The sequence below is a fragment of the Chrysemys picta genome, chromosome 2 (assembly GCF_011386835.1).
Source record: "Chrysemys picta bellii isolate R12L10 chromosome 2, ASM1138683v2, whole genome shotgun sequence".
Classification (NCBI taxonomy): Eukaryota; Metazoa; Chordata; order Testudines; family Emydidae; genus Chrysemys; species Chrysemys picta.
Window position 1 is genome coordinate 93,434,392 of NC_088792.1, and position 17,227 is coordinate 93,451,618.

A 17,227-nucleotide genomic window follows, 5' to 3' on the forward strand; every position below is an offset into this window, starting at 1 on the left:
TCACCCCAGCCTGCAGATTCTGAGGCTCCAAGCATGGTTCCTCGATGGTTCTCAGGAATAGAGGTATCCTGTTCATCAGCAGTACAACACATTTTATTGAACAGTAGAAAAGAATCTACAAGAAATACTTACCTTTAGAAATGGAAGCCGTATTCGTTCGTGTAGCAGTCATCCGATTTCACCTATTTGTTCTCTCAGAGTTTGGATTACCTGTTGGAATTGAAAACATTGAGTCTTTCTGTGAGCTCCATGTGGGTACACTTTGCAGCAATAATAGCATATAGGGAGTTTTTCACTCATAGCTCACTCAGCCACAGCAAGATTCCTTGTTGAATCTCTACCCACAAATCAGAGAATCTTCTCCTAGCTGGGAACTGAACCTAGGCCTTAATTGCCTTATGAAGCATCCCTTTGAGTCATTAGCTACCTCTTTGTTAGTTCTGTTAATGAAGACAGCCTTCTTGGAAGCTATAACTTCTGCCCCAAGGGTTAGAGAAAGGGGGGCTTTATTGGTGGACCCCCTCTTCATTTACAATGGAGTGGGCTCATCCCAGATCTTTACCTAAGGTGTCCTCAGACTTCTATATTAATCAAACCATTCATCTCCTGTTTTTTCCCCAAAATTACATTCAACTAGTCAAGAAGCCATGTTCCATACCCTGGATGTCAGGAAAGTATTAGCCTTTAACTTAGATTAGGACCAAACCTTTTAGAAGCTCTCCTAGACTATTTGTATCCATTGTGGACAGAAACAAGAGTTCGGTTATTTTGAAACAGTTTATCAATGTGGATCTCTGGCTGTTTTAAGATCTGTTATGAATGAACTCTGCTTCAACACGATAGCATGTTCCACTAGAGCAGTGGTTCTCAACCAGGGTACGCGTACCCCAGGGGGTACACAGAGGTCTTCCAGAGAGTATATCCGCTCATCTAGATATTTGCCTAGTTTTATTTACATCAGGCTACATAAAAAGCACTAGTGACATTTCATACAGGCAATGACTTGTTTATACTGCTCTATATACTATATACTAAAATGTAAGTACAATATTTATATTCCAATTGATTTATTTTATAATTATATGGTAAAAATGAGAAAGTAAGCAGTTTTTCAGTAATAGTGTGCTGTGATACTTTTTTGTATTTGTGTCTGATTTTGTGAGCAAGTATTTTTTAAGTGAGGTGTAAGTTGAGGGTATGCAAGACAAATCAGACTCCTGAAAGGGGTACAGTAATCTGGCAAGGTTGAGAGCCACTCCACTAGAGTACTTTCTACTCCTGTAGCTTGGTTTAGGGATATTATCAGTTGCAGACATCTGTAGAGCAGTGGCCTCAGTGCCTACCTTTTCTAATGATGATTATGCTTTGGTGCCTGCCACAAAATCAGATGTGCTATGGGTAGTGTAGTTCTCTCTTCTGTGTTGGACTCTGCGCCGAACCTCCTGCCCCCTTTGCGGGGTACTGCTTGGGAGTCATCTGAAGTGGAGCACCCACAGGGACACTACTCGAAGAAGGAGAGGTTACTCACCTTGTGCAGTAAGTGGAGTTCTTTGAGATGTGTCTCTCTGTTGGTGCTCCACCACGCATCATCCTTCCCCTCTGCTTCAGAGTCTCTGTTGTGGGACTTTAGCCTCAGTGTGGGGCACGAAGAATCTGCAGGCCAAATGGACATTGCTACCAAAAATCTATATTCAAAGGCACAGGCAAACCGGAACTGGAGCACCCATCAGGTGACACATTTCAAAGGACTCCAGTAACTTTATAAGGTGAGTAAGCTCTCAATTTTGAAATGCTATTCTGTGCAAAATATGCTGCCCTTTCTGTGACCCTACCATCATTTTTTTAAGTTTGAAATGAAGGCATAAATGCTTGTAATAGAAAAGTAGTATGAGGCCTCATAAAAAAGGAGACCCTCCTGCAATTGTCTGTTGTCCTTACTGATTAGCACTTTGAATTAGTTATGTAGAATTTAACAGTAGGCTTATATATTGGTGCTCCCATGAACAAGAATATTTAAAAGAAAAAAAATTGGTTCTCAAATCCTTATTGTTTCGATAGGACAGAATAAATTTGATTGGATTATTAAGTCTGCAAAATGAAGGTCCTCTAATCTGATTTTCAGATCTTGTTTGATATTCATGAAGAATGAACTCTGCTGATAGCCTGTACTTCTGTTGACAGAACTCACATGCAGGACCTGAAGGATGTCACTAACAACGTACACTATGAGAACTACAGGAGCAGAAAACTGGCAGCTGTTACGTACAATGGAGTTGACAACAACAAAAACAAAGGGCAGCTAACTAAGTAAGTGTTAAGATTGTAACAACATTTGAGGTCACCATTCTATATTTTCTCCTTAATTTCAGTCAGTTACCTCAAGTTATGAAGGCCTCATCTAAACACAATAGAGCACTAAAATTATTTAGTTGACCTAACCTATACAACTGCTGTGTGTAAACAAGCAAGAAGTTTAATGTTCATTGTGAATCTTTAAAGCATATTCATCATTTGAGAGTTTTTGGACATCAAGGTTTCTATTTCTGGGCACAAATTGTGTTTGGCTTCTGTGCTTTCTCTTGCTGTTGGTCCTCAATACTTTGTTTTTGAGGAAGAGTGGATTCACCTTATCTTTGTGCTTAATAACTAAGAATAAAATCACACATTCTCTTCCCCATCTTCAGTGGATTCTGCTTAATATTTTTCAAAGCCTCTCATCACGATATAAAACTTGTTAGTAACACATAGCAGTTTTTCCATCTCCATATCTTTGTGAGAGTGAAGCTGCTAGTGCAGTAGTTCAACCCCAACTGGTGCAGGAACAAAGAACTAAAAACTTTGGTCCCTTTCATGGTAGTACTTTGCATGCCATTCTAGTTAATTTTAAATTATGGAAACATAAAATATAAATTCTATTTATTCTTCCTATTCTGTTTATATAACAAATAAGTTAGCTATTTTCAAGAATTGTTAGATATCTGTACACATTTTAAAATTTTGTATATTCATCTATGTAATAGTGAAGACATAATGTGTGTCTAAGGGAGCTAGTGTCAAATTATTTCAAGTTTTTTTTTAATTATTCTTGAGGCAAGTTAGTCATGAATGGTATACTTCTTTGATTGACTGAGAATATCATTCTAATATAGTATCAGAGTGTAGGGGTCCTATACAGTGACTGCCTCACAATTGTACAGCTGTTTTTCAGCGAGGGGTATCCCTGATCTCTCGCAGGGGCAGGTCGCAGTCTGATGGCTATTTCACACTAAGGGCTTGTCCACACAAAAAAATTTTTACTGTTTGAATATGGTTCTGAAGGAATGAGTTAGCTGGCACGATGCTAAACATGTGCCCCCTGCTACGCTGACTGCCACATAATAGAATCATGTCACTAAATCAGCTTTTCACAACCAAGTTCAAACACAGTAAAATTTTGGAGTGAAGAGAAGTCCAAAGTAGAACAGCATCTGTTCTTTGACTAGTCACGTTGTTACACACATGACAGAGTTTCTCACCTTGCACAACATCCTGCTCCACATCCTTTGAGGCTCTTGAGTGCTCACAGAGAGATTTAAAATTTATTTTTAAAGTTTCTCTGCGTTGCCAACAATAGCATAGCATGGTTGATTGAGAGGGCAAGAGTGCAATAATACCCCTTCTCGTCCCTCAGATCAACTCTTTGGTAATTTTATTGAGAAAATACTTCATGGGGTAGAGTGATTATGAAGAGAACTGGGGAGGAAGGGAGAAATGTAGAAGTTTGATTTGATGTTTGAATTGGGCATGTAGGGGTGAGAGGAGAAAAGAATACAGTTAAGTGTAAAAAACTTGAGGGTGCTTTCTCTTTGAAGTGGTAATAGTATCCTGGACTGATAAGTTCTGCCTTCTCCATGCTTTTTATAAAGCTCATTAAATTGTGGATGTCATGTAAACTCGGAATCTTCAAGACATGTAAAGTTGCAACAAAAACAAAAGAAACTGATCACACTTACTTTGTGATGTAATTTTGGAGTTAATACCATTGCTTTTACAATAAGGGTCAAGTAAGGGGAAAACACTGCATGTGCTTTGACTTCCAAAGTTTTACTTTTTGTTGATCTCACACCTTTACCCTTACTTCAATTTTGTCCCTCGTCAGCAGATTTCTACTTGTCTGTGTCCCCAAACCCAAACTCTCTCCATGTGTTATGTAGTCTGAACACTGTAAATCCTTAAAATGCAATATACAATTGTATTCTTTGTTCTTAATATTGAAAACTTTTTTGTGTGCTGCTTGCTACAGATTCTGTGTGCAGTATTCAGAGGTTCCAAAACCAATGTTACATTTGCTGCACTTATCATTTATCACTAAGGCTGCAAGTCTGTTGCGGATTCCGTGACTTTCCGGGACCTCTATAACTTCTGCAGTGGCAGGTGCAGCTGGCCCGCGGGCAGCCCCTGGGCCAGTGGCACCTGCCACTACTAGGGCAGTCTCAGGCCACCAGTGCCCCGCCTCCCTCCCCCCAGCAGCAGCAGGAGTTTGAGTGTGGGAGGGGGCTGAGGCAGGGTGTTGGGAGTATGGGATGGGGTTAGGGCTCTGGGCAGCACTTACCTCGGGGGGACATGCCAGCTGCTTCTGGGAGCCACAGAAAGCCAGGTAAGGAGCCTGCCAGCCGCCCCCTCACCCCCAGTAGCAGCAGGGGTCCCAGGTGCCCCCGCCCTTCCATAGCACCCAAGTTTTAGTCAGGGGTATATAGTACAAGTCAAGGGCTGGTCACTGGCTGTGAATTTTTGTTTACTGCCCATGACCTGTCCATGACTTTTACTAAAAAATACCCATGACTAAAATGTAGCCTTATTTATCACTAAGATCTTTCTATTTAGAGCACGTGTTGCCTATGCTTTTAGTTCTCATAAGTGTCTTGATTAGTACTGATGTGGGCTTCTCTTTCAGAAGCATGGCTCATTATTTTACCTCCTGCCTCCAAAACCACCCCAGTCACTTTACTACAGTCCCTGGTTTGGCCTTTTGAGCTGGATGTATTTAATAAAGTCAAAGATGCCCTTCTGAACACTTTTTTCTCTGTGGCAAATCTAGTCAGTTTAGGATCCTATTAAGAATCATAGCACTTCATTACTGTGTAGCTGAGGTAAAGAAAGAGTAAATTTACATGCTAGTTGGCAGCTTGAGCCCTCAGTTTCATTCATCGTGGAGCTACTGTTATCTACAAATACCTGATTTAGTCCTTGCAGAGAAGCAAAAAGATTTTCTTGCAGATTTTGAAAGAACTTCAGATCTTAGACCAGAGGCCCATAACCTTTCAGCATCCCAGTTCCTTCCTTATTAATTTTTAGTTTCACTCAGATTCCTGCCTCGTTTTCAAATAGAGAAAACTGGGTTTGCTTACTGTCATTTTGCCTTCTACCTCTCCAGTATCTTATAAGTACACACACACCACTACTTTGCTTCAGATTGTTTGCTCCTATTGTAAATTCTTACCTTGCCCTTTTTTTGAAAAATAGAAACATTTCAGATTTTTATATTAATTAAAAATGGGCTGTCACTGTTCTCACCAAACAGTTGCTTCATCCATAAGAACTTTTGAGCCACAGCATCTGTTTTATAAGTATTGTCACAAATTGAAACACTGACAATCTTTAAGGGTCTATATTTGTATCCAATAACTCTTTATTAAAGGAAAAGAAGAGCAAAGTGAATGGAGTCAAATTATATAGTTTTCATGAAACAGTACACTTCAATAACAGTTTTAATAGAGTATTTTCCTTTATTTTGGGGCACTTTTAGAATTATGTACAGTTATCAGTGAGAGTACAAGATGTCTAAATTTGTTTGTAGGTTAGAATAGTAACCATACATTCCAAGGGATTGATTTGAAAAGAATGTAATTAATGCAACACAGCTGTTTAATGCAGATGATAACTTTCTGGAGCTACTTTGGTTTTACAGGATAACTCCTGTTTGACTCTGACAGTGCAGACATTGGATTCCTTGCTCATTCTAACAGGCAGAATAACTGGTCACCACCCACATTCTCCCACTCCAGAGCTGCCTTACTGTGCTTTTCCAGTTTTGATTCCTGCCAGATTTAGAGCAACATATAGGAAGATGATCTCTGTAGCCACATCTGGCTGCCATGTGTATTCTTTCATAGAAAGAAGGAAAAGAAAACAAATACACTTCATTTGTGCCTCCCCTCTGGAGTCTTAGGCTTATTTTTGCTCTCACTAAGAAACCTCTACTCTCTGTGGCTGATGTGATTTCTGGGGCTGACACAGACAAAACCATCTGAGGCAATGCTTGAGCCATTTTTTCTTGTGCTGTGACAGACAAAAGCAGTCCCTTCTTTCTACAAAGTGTCTGACACCTCTGGCAGATAGTTTGTGGTTCTGACTTATTTCAGAATTTTTGTGGCTGTTAGGGGAGCACGTGAAGTGGGTGAGCCCATTCATAAAACTTCAGAAACCTTGCATTCACCTTGCTAGTGATTAATCAGAGATTTACTGACCTCAATGGAGCACTCTCTCTATCAAAAGTACTTATGGGTCATATTTGACAGCTGTATTTTGTAATATTTTGTATTAAATGTTGAGTTTATTGTGGCTACGCAGTTCCATGTGAGAAAGTATCTCACTCACACACTCACTCACTCACTCTGCTCCTGGTGGTGGTAATGTAAACATATTAGCCTTTGCAGCTCTGTTCCTTGAGTAAATGTTAGCTCATGTCTTTGAACAAACCTCAGTGATTGACTATGAAAACAGAATTAGTAATATGTGCTACAAGATATATTCTGTATTGTCCAAATGCACCAAAACAAAACAATTTTTCTGGCCTTGTAATGACTGCCTTGAATTCCTCCCTTGCTTTGCAGATATTATAATCAGCTGTTCTACAAATAACATTAGCTTAAGAGAAATCCAAAGCATGTTTTTTCCATGATTACGTAGCCTTTTTGTATTTTAGGTTTAGTGTCTGATTCCTTCACATTTTCAACATCATCCCATCTCTAAAAAATATTATGTCAAAGGGTAACCTTCAGGTATATGGATAACTTGTCTCTTCACACTATGCAAATAAGTGTAATTGTACACGTGAACTGTGTGGCATATACAAAAATTGGCACTTGAAATAAAAAATGCTTAATTTGAGAAGTCCTATATTCACTTTTTCATGTGAAATAGACATTTTCAGTGAGATTAAAAATAAACCATGTTTTTATTATCAAAAGGTATATATTTGTATAAATGACATAAAGATAAGCCTTATCTGGCTACAGATATGTTCAATAAACTGTCACACAGAGTAACAAAATACGCAATGTGTAGATCCTTTAACTGCTTCTTAGCATAGACTGCTTCTAACTCCTTTTGACTGTGTTCCTAAGATGTTTATAACCTTGCCACAAACCCAAGATTCTACGCTTCCTATAGACAGAACAGGAAATTCTAGGGAGCAGTCCTAATAGTATGAATGGCTTCATACTGTGTTGCAAATTATTTAATGTAAAAATACCAGTTCCTGAAGGCTGAAACCTGATCTTTTCTTCTGATTTTACTATTGTCCGTGAGATACTAACACAACAAGCTCAAATTAAGATACCATACTCCATGTAAACTTAATTACATTGTATGCTTTTTAGTGCTGTTGAGTATAGCCTCCTGTGAGACCTCTGCTGGCTAGTAAAGTTAAGTGCTGTTTCTATAGCACCTGAACAGTCTTTCTCTTTAAATATAACATCCGTCATTCACTTTTAATATAATGACCTTCATTAGGTGACAAATTTTATAAGGCAAATAAGCCTAGAGATGGATTACTTTGGTTTCAGAAAGCTTACTTAGAGCAAGTAGTTAAGTTAATGTCACTAAAATATGTAAAATCACTTCAGAAGCATGCGTACTTTAGTCACACCACTGTAGGTAAACTGTCTTTGAAATATCTCTGCACATCAAATCTGCATTAATATTTACATGGTGTAGTGATTAATTAACTGAATTTTGAAATAAACATAACCAGCTTTAACTAACAATCTTTCATTTTACTGTGGAAAATCTGCTTTTGGGGGAAAAAAACAAATTTTAATTAGCTTTAGGAATCTATAATGAATTTGCTTTTTTAATTCCTGCTTTTTAGTTTTTTGTGGTTTTATTTAAGCATGCTAAGCCTCTGTATTTTTTGTTTTTTAGATTTGACACAGTTGAAGGCATGTAAGTGGTAATTTAAATTTTTCCAAAGACTTCAGACAAAAGCTCTTTAAACACATAAGACCTTTAATGTTAAGTGTTACAAAATTTAAGTTTTCCTGTTTATTCAGCTTCTGCATCTGTTTTTACTTTAGTGCTTTTTGTTCTAAAACTGCTCTAACATTTTAGATTAAAAGTTATAAATATCTTCAGTGGCAAATATTCTTCATAGAACACTCCATCTTATTTTTGAAAGATTTCGGTCAAATTGCATGAGAATAACAAAGACTGGAAGAGCACTATAGTGGTTGAAGATGTATGTAAATTATGTAATTCACCCAGATTGGCTCTGCAGTCTCTCATTAGCTCCGGAGTACTAGTTATATTAGTGCTTACTGAGAATTTAAGTAATGAAAATTCCACATCTCTAAATTTCCAGCTGTTTAAGGAGGGGTTAAACTGGCAAACTTGTTAGTTTAGTCAAATTCATTTGACTATGGCTTTATCATACAATGGCTTGCAGAGGTTCCACTTTGTGTATTCATAGAATAACATAAGCTTTCTCTAAACCTTAGAGTTAATATTACACATGTATATTATTTTTTATGGGTAGGGTGGGAGTGTTCCTGATGCTTTATTGGACTTCCCTTTTCCTTTGTGCTTAAACCCCATTGATTTCTCTAGATATTGCTTATCAGAATGAGAACTGTGTACTGATCCACTCGTAAAGAACTCCACAGTGGATATTGGCCTGCTAGCTTACTGAACTCTCCAGGGAGGCTAAGACTTGACATTTTGGGGGCAATCTGAACAATTTTCTTGAAAATATGGCTTGGAAGACATACCTACCCAATTCTTAGGTTCTGGTGTCATTAGGGAGCCAGTTCTGTTCCCATTTGAAGTCAATGGGGGTCTTGGCAGTGACTTCAGTGGCAGTAGGACTGAGGCCCCTAGGTCCATGGTTCTTTACATAGAATAGAAACTTTAAAACTTTACATGTCTCTCAAAGAAAGGTATGTTAATATCTTCAGGAAGTTAAATTTTGTAATGTTTTGACAATGTGTTTGTTTACACAGAAACACTACTACTCAAATTCACTAAAACATTACAACTGATGTTGCACACTCCTCTCATGAATTGGTTTTATGTATTATGTTACTGAGTTGTAATCAAACAGCACTCCATTATATGCTATTTTCATCAACAAAAGGTACCGATGCTAACAATCAACCTTTGTACAGTAAAAGTAAATCCTGAATTTGGAGTAGGATCAGTTTCCATTTGAAATCTAGTATGCTGCTAACATTTGGTCTGCTGCTCTAAATTTTGCAAATCAGTTCAGATACATCTCAAAAATACCTAAAATTGTCACCTTCTGAAGCACATATTTGAAATGCTGGAATTTAAAAACTGTTCAGTTGGCCTTGATTTCATAGGATACATTTCATTTTCACTTCATTAGTGGCAGTCTCATATAGCTGAGTTGTACATAAAAAATGAGCTATGAATAGTCAAAACAATTCATACATGTTTGACACACCCTCCATTGCACTGACTACACATTTTGAACCCTATTTCCCTCTCCTAAAAGAATGAGTTGCAAGTTTTGAATGAAAGGGGCACTGCATATTAGAAATGCTTTACTCTACCTCAGATACTTTTAGGAGAATTCTGAAAGCATAAAACACATTCAAGCACAAAAAGCAAATACTTTATTTTTGATGTAATCACACCTAGCAACTCCAAATACAGTTTGCTTTCTTAGATGAAGGTTGGACCATCTTAGATGGATAAACATTCCCTGCTCATTTATCATTTTTGTTTTGTGTGTGTATGTAAATATCCAAGAGAGTGATAACGCAAACAGATGTGTGTATTATTATATTATTACATTCATATGCTAGTTAGAGCTCATTTTTTCAAATGTTTTTGAAAAACATACATGTTCAGGCTGAAATTAATTTGTTCCGGCTGTTCTTAATGTTTGAGTACCAAAAAAATTACTCTTACAAGGGGCTGAGTGTATACATTATCTAACCATTAGCCAGAAAGAGTGAAATATATAATGAGTCTATGCTGGATTTTACAGAACATTGAAGACTATAACATTTCTAAAATGCTATTTTAAACTGAGTAGCAAGATTAGTAAATCAGTTGCCTGAAAGTGTCTGGAAAAAATTAAAAACATGTATTTGAATTAGGAACATTTTACAAAGCAAAATATTCCATGCTAATAACACTTCCACAAATAAATCTGAAGTCCAACTGCTCAAAACCTCTCAAAATTGCTGTGCGTTCAAAAGAATCAAGCACAGGAAAAGATTGTATTTAACACAACGCTGAAATTATGAACTTACATTTATTTGATAATTCACTTAGAAATTAAGATTTAAAAATCAGTTTCTCTACCTGCAACACTTTCTTTTTCTCTTGCTCTGTTTTAGTTTAAGGCTATCTTTCCATTTTTGTGTGCACAAGTATTTTGGTGATTGGAGGGGCTGTAGCGTTGGAAGATCACTAGGAAGATGCCACTTTTATTTTTGAGTTTTTGTTACTGAATTTTTCCTGATTTGACTTTCCCCTAACGCAGTGGTTCTCAACCTATTTACCACTGTGGGTCGCATCCAATACTACCTCTTTTGCCCTGAAGATGTCATATGGGCCGCAGCTCTGTGCTGATTGGGCCAGAAGCAGCCCTCGGGCCACAGGTTTAGAACCACTGGCCTAGCGGTTCTATTAAAGGTAGTAAGTAAAGAATTCTCAACATATGACTGCATTATATTTAACCTAAATTTAAATATAAAAAATGTAAGATGTTTAAACTATGAAATAAATCATATGTCTCTTTTCATAGTTTAACATTGGTTTGATTGAACATATGCAGTCTTCTGAAATTATGAACTTTTAACTTAAGATGGAGGCACATGCAGACGCATCGTTCCATTTAATGTCTTGTTTTGTTTGCCTTGCCTTTCAATGTCATCTTGTATTGCAAAAAAGATCACTTCCTTATTGGTTAACCTGCTCTGGGTTTATGGCAGGAGCCCTCTGGCACAGATGGAAGAAGAGAGGAGAGAGCATGTGGCCAAAATGAAAAAAATGGAGATGGAAATGGAGCAGGTCTTTGAAATGAAGGTCAAAGAAAAAGTTCAGAAACTGAAGGACTCTGAAGCTGAGGTAACCAAAATGTGTATTAAATGACAATAACGTGCTCAGTGCTGACAATAGGGAGAGAATCCTTTCCTCAAAGACACTGTAACATACACATGTTTTGGAGGTTCCCTCATGACTCCATAGTTAAGAATATAACCTTAAATTAGAATTTAAATGAAATTCACTAATAATTACCCAAGTTACACTATTTAAATAAAGGAGGCAAGCATGTATTTTCAAGATAACTTTGACATTTAAACATCCCCTCGTTTCAATTCTATAATCATAGCATGCTAAAAATCTCTCCTGTAGTGTCATGTCTGTCTTTGGTGCTCTAAAACGTTACTTTGGACTTCAGCTAATTTATGCACTATATAATATGAATCTTTTATCAATAATAAAGGCCTTTCTTGAAATCCTTTGACTACTCTGCCATGATGCCTGTAACAAATCAACCAGTTCATGATGGTTAGTTTAAGGAGTAGACAGGTATTGCTTGCAACCGTTTCAACTTTTGTGACTTTTTAAAATTGAAAATCTATATAAAAATTGTATAATTTGACTCACTCACCTCTCGTGTCCCTTTGTATGTCAATTGTTTTAGATTGTAAACTCTTCAGAGCAGAGACTGGGCTAGTCTGTCATACAACGGCTTTGCCAATATAGCTAAACCAGCAAATCCACCTTCTGAAGACACAGCATATACTGGCATAATGACTGTTTTGCCAATATAAGCTGCGTCTATAGAGATATTTTGGCTGACAAGCTGTCTGTCAGGGGCATGATTTATTTTTTTTTAACCACACAGCTTACTGACATAGCTACGCTGGCAAAACTTTGTAGTGCAGACCTGGGCCATTACATGTTTAAACAGTTCTTAACACAGTGGGGTTCTGATCCTGATTGGGACCTATGAGCACATTTGTAAAACAAATCAAACAAGTGGATTTTGTAGCGCTGCTAGGAGGCAGCTTCTCCAAAGAAGCCTGGTGCAACAACCATACCTGCAAATTAAAAAAATCTTAGCAGGCCTACAGGAAGCTTGGAGTAATAGCACTTACAGAACCCCTGCCAGCCACTCTTTGAGGAGCCAAGGAGGCAGGCAGAACAATGGGAGAGAAGTGGACAGTGATACTCTGCTACTTTTCACTATCCAGCCCGGTTGTCCTCCCCCACTACCCAAACTCTCTTCTATTACATATCCAATCCACTAAAGTCTGCTTCCATAACCTCTGTCAACCCATATTGCCTTCCCTGTGTATGCTTTCTGCTCCCTGTTGAACTTGTAAACATCTACAAAATTAAGTTGTACAAGTTCAAAGACAGCAGAGGGGGTATAGACCGGGAGATTTGAATTGGGTTCAGGGAGTATGTCTGAGTACTTTAGGATGAGTGTACTATGGGCCTGGTGCATGAAAACATCTTTCAGGACACAGGTCATGTAGAAGACCTGGAGCATGAAGAAAACTGTACTGGATATGTGTGTGGAAGAGGTTGGAGAGTTACAGAGAACATGGGCTACGTGAAAGGAGACAAACATAAGAGTGACAAGGGGTGTATTATTTATTCATGTTAACCTTTGCACACATTAGTACACTTTCAACATGGATAAAAGCACAGACCCACCTACAGATCACCACAAAGTCTTCAGGAGAGAGCCCTGCAGAGATTGGCTGCTTTACTATGGTGGACTTTCAAAGGCCTTATCAGAGCATATATTGTTATATGACAGTTGCATTTTAACTTTTGCTAATAGTCCTGGAAATTTCTCCGCCCCCCCCCCCCCCCCCCAAAAAAAAACATTTTTAACATAGTTATGGTTGTTGAAGTTATATGGTTGCTTGTCAGTGCAGTCACATAGAATCAAGAAAATCACCAGTTACATTAGTATTGATATCTAAACCAACCACAATTTGCATCTTACTACCTATACCATAATATCCAGATGTTCCTGGCCTCCATTTTACATACAGCTGCCCACAACACACACTATAATTCCTAGTAGACATACTCAAAACACAACCTTAACCTTAACTTTTACTTCAGTTTGGGAAGAATTCATGTAAAGTATTTAGATATGCTTTTACATTCTGTCAGCAAAGATACCTTAACTTTCAGACTGAGTTGTGAGAGGTGTGTGCACTCTAGATGGCTCTGTTGATAGTACATTAGCAACCGCAACTTTGTCCAAGTGTTGTATGTGGGATATAATATAGGTTAAAGATCAAGGCTGCAATGCTTTATTTAAATGAAGTTCTGAAACACCTCTGTTTTCAGTGAGATTGAATGCTGAGAGATTGGCAAACAAGTAGAGGAAGGAGTTCTGAACTGAAATCAAGTGTGAAGGCAAGAGCAAGAGACAATACAAGGGGCATTTGGGAAGGAGGCTTGAGAGGAGCACAGACTGCAGGTGAAGGGTAGGAGAAAATAAGAGCAGCAATGTAAATATAGATTGGGTTGTGCACAGCTTTGAAAGTAAGAATTAAAAGCTTGTATCTGATATCAAAGGGGAGAGGAAGCCAGTGAAGGGAGTCAGGCCTGGTCTACTTATAATTTAGGTTGACATAACTACAGCACTCAGGGGTGTGAAAAATCCTCACCCCTGAGACCCATAGCTTTGCCAACCTAGTCCCCAGTGTAAACGCAGGTAGGTGAATGAAAAAATGTTTGTTGACATAGCCAATGTCACTGGAGGAGGTGGAGTTCCTACAGCGATGGAGAAACCCCTGTTTTTGGTGTAGGCTCAGTCTGCGGTATGGGGTTATGCTGGCACCATGAGGGGGAGTATGGTGGACTTTTTAATCGAGAGGGGAGTGGAGGGAAGGGGAAGATGAACAGCTATTGCTAGTGACCTGTCCAGAGGATGTCAGTCATTTAGGCCCTATCTAGACTAGGGGGAAAGGTGGTGTTTTAAAACATGTTAGCTAACCCATTTTAACATGTTTTTAAACACCACTTAGCAGCTAGTAGAGAGAGATTTTTAACACCTTGACCCTGTGCTCTCTCCCCCCCAGAGAGACATTATAGAACAGGTGGTCTGCTTCAAAAGCAGTAGATCTAGCATGAAACTGAAGAGACTCTTCTATTGATTGTGATTGGCTAGGTGGCTAGTTGGCTATGATCAGTGCTTATACTGTTCTAATCATCTTGTGGCTTTGTGCTCCCCCTGTCTGTCTCCAGCTGTTTGTTTCTAGTCTTCTGCTTGGATTGTAAACTCTCTGGGCCAGGGACCATCACTTTTATGATAGTATAATGGGATTGTGGCTTTGAGGCATTAGAGCATTATAGATTATAAAGGCAGGAGGTATAGTCCGCATGCTCAAGAAGTTTGGAGGGAAGATGGTGAAGAAGATAGGTTAGAAGTGGTAAAGAGTGGAATCAACAGTTTTGGTCTCTAACCAGGGTCCTCACTTAGTTACCGTAGGTGATGTGGCATACTGTACAATACAACTCCTAATCTTGTTCCTAATGTTGCAGTGATTGTGCAGTTTTTGACTATGTAGTTTGCCTCAATTTCTTAGCTCCAACGACGTCATGAACAAATGAAAAAGAACTTGGAGGCGCAGCATAAAGAATTAGAGGAAAAGCGCCGCCAGTTTGAGGATGAGAAAGTGAACTGGGAAACTCAACAGCGTATTTTGGAACAACAGAATTCTTCCAGGTACGTAGGATTTTTGCTAAAGTTGTTTGTTTCTAATGTTTCACATGTTCTGTAATAATTATTATTAAAAGAAAATTTGATCATCTTAATACATCTCTACACAGCTTGACCATCAAAATTTTTGCTTGGCCCATTCAAAATGTCACACTCCTTTTTTGCATATATGAGCATATTTTGGAAGCGGGGAGAACCCTAGCTTCTATAGCAGGCACACATGTTCAGTACTTGCTAAATAAAACTAACCTCAACAGGTACCATTCATCACTGTAGGAAAACTTTATTAGAATTTGAAGGCTGATTTAATTTTACTTACTTTTCTTCGGCTTTTATTTGAGGGCTGGGAACTCAAACATCTGACTGAAAGCATCAGATCTTCCATCTCCTGGAAGTAGGAGTGTAATGGCAAAAATATTGCTATGCCAGTGCTGTGTGCATAGTATGCCAAGGAAAATTCCTTCCTGTGTCTAAACTAGGACAGCTGAAAAATGCATATTTTGAAAATATATACATAATGTGCTGAATTTTTTTGTCCATAAAATTTTATTTTAAAATGTTTTATTTTCTTAGAACTTTGGAAAAGAACAAGAAGAAAGGGAAGATCTTTTAAATACATCTATTGACCACCAGTTATGTATTAGTTGCCAATATGCCAGCCTGGACATCAGTGTTCGTTGGATCCGTTTGACCAATTTTGCACCAGTTGTATCCATAACAATGGATTTAACAGCATGACAAATTTTTTGTTAATTTTGATGGAGATTGAGATGCCTTGAATTGTCTAGGATGTTGTGTACTTGGAAAAATAACAGCTCTAAGTACTTTTTCCTTTTTTTCCTTTTTAAAACAGATGTCATTTTAACACAAAAGAAAACATTTTACTGTTGTACAATCATGTTCTGGTGGGGTTTTTTTGTTTACAGGATATTCCAAAATACAAGGACTCTGGAAGGTTTTCAGTGAGGATAAATTGCCATAATATGATACAAACTATGCTTCTCTATTATAATACAAGAATTCCATTCAGTGCAGCATATACAATAATGTAATTTAGTCTAACACAGTTGACCCTATTTTTGACACTTCCATTGTTTAAAAATACACATGGAAAAACAAACGTATAGGCTTACAGTGCACCTAAAAGCTTTTTATAACAACCCTTCTTTGTTTTGGATTCTTTAAATATATGCTATCCTCATTTAGTAACTTCTTTAGCCAGAAAAATTTCATTACTGCTTCATTTTTGTAATAACATTTAATTTAGATATTTTTTCATATATTGGCCCTGCTAAATAGAATATAGCTTCTTTCATATGGTAGGAACCAGTGAGTAAATCTTTCCTTTAACTCCCTTTTTACATTTTATGGTAAGTAGCAGGAAAATGCATTTATAGGTCATTTTTAGGCAAAATTGTGGAGTTAACTACCAACCTGTTTCTACCTGTGTGCAGTCTTTCTTTATTTTACTAGAAATGGGAATCATGGCCTCTTGAAAAAGTCACCATTTTGCATTTAGCTGTATTCATATACTGCATTTCTGTATTTTTGTTTGTATTGTAAAAAGTCACATAATAAACAATGTTGTGATGTAACCTGCTGATGTGTGATACGCTTTCAAGGAATTGCATAGCAAAGTATTCACTATGGGAAATATTTCAATGTAACCACGCTTAGATATAAAAATTAACTTTGCATTTAGTCTGTCTATGTCAAGTTCCCAGTTAAGGGGTGGACAAGTGTATTCAATCTGTGGGTTATTGACCTAATAAAACATGTTTAAGTGGCTGAGTACTATACATGATTAATTGTGCCCTGAAACTTCAAACTAAAAACTTCTTATCCAGAAGAGGGCATCAACTTTTCATGCATTTTTTTTGTATTGTCCAAAATAGTAAGGTGTTCAGACACCTTTTCTGATATTTTCCCTGGGTGAGTCTCCATTACTCCATCCAGAAGTTTTAAGTATTCATGGTTATCAATGGCACTAGGGGATGGCTGTAGCCTCTGGGATTTTTCCACTGCTTATCAAAAATGTAAGCGAGTCAAACTGAACTGAACTTGGTAGCTGGGAAGGTGGCATGTAGCTTGTAAAATGCTTGAACCTTACACAGAAGAATGTACTAAGCTTTAGTTGCCATTATAGAGGCAAAAGAACTGAAAGATTCATGTTGACATTTTTCAGAAAATAGAAATGGCAGCATACTTCCCAATTTGTTCTACATTGCAGGAAACAAT

The 17,227-nt window shown here is 37.8% G+C and overlaps 1 protein-coding gene across 4 annotated transcripts in view; it reads left to right on the forward strand.

The window, feature by feature from the left end:
- The window catches only part of SEPTIN7 (septin 7), a 130,273-nt gene extending 113,689 nt beyond the window's left edge, over positions 1–16,584 (forward strand). For 2 of the 4 annotated variants that reach the window (XM_065587199.1, XM_065587198.1), the window contains exons 9-13: positions 2,182–2,307; positions 8,185–8,205; positions 11,223–11,358; positions 14,856–14,995; positions 15,563–16,584. In XM_065587199.1, coding sequence (XP_065443271.1) covers positions 2,182–2,307; positions 8,185–8,205; positions 11,223–11,358; positions 14,856–14,995; positions 15,563–15,602 — 463 coding nt within the window. In that variant the 3' untranslated portion in view covers positions 15,603–16,584. The remainder of the gene's footprint in view (positions 1–2,181; positions 2,308–8,184; positions 8,206–11,222; positions 11,359–14,855; positions 14,996–15,562) is intronic. The other 2 variants (XM_065587201.1, XM_065587200.1) reach the window with 1 other exon arrangement.
- The last annotated feature ends 643 nt before the right edge of the window (positions 16,585–17,227 follow it).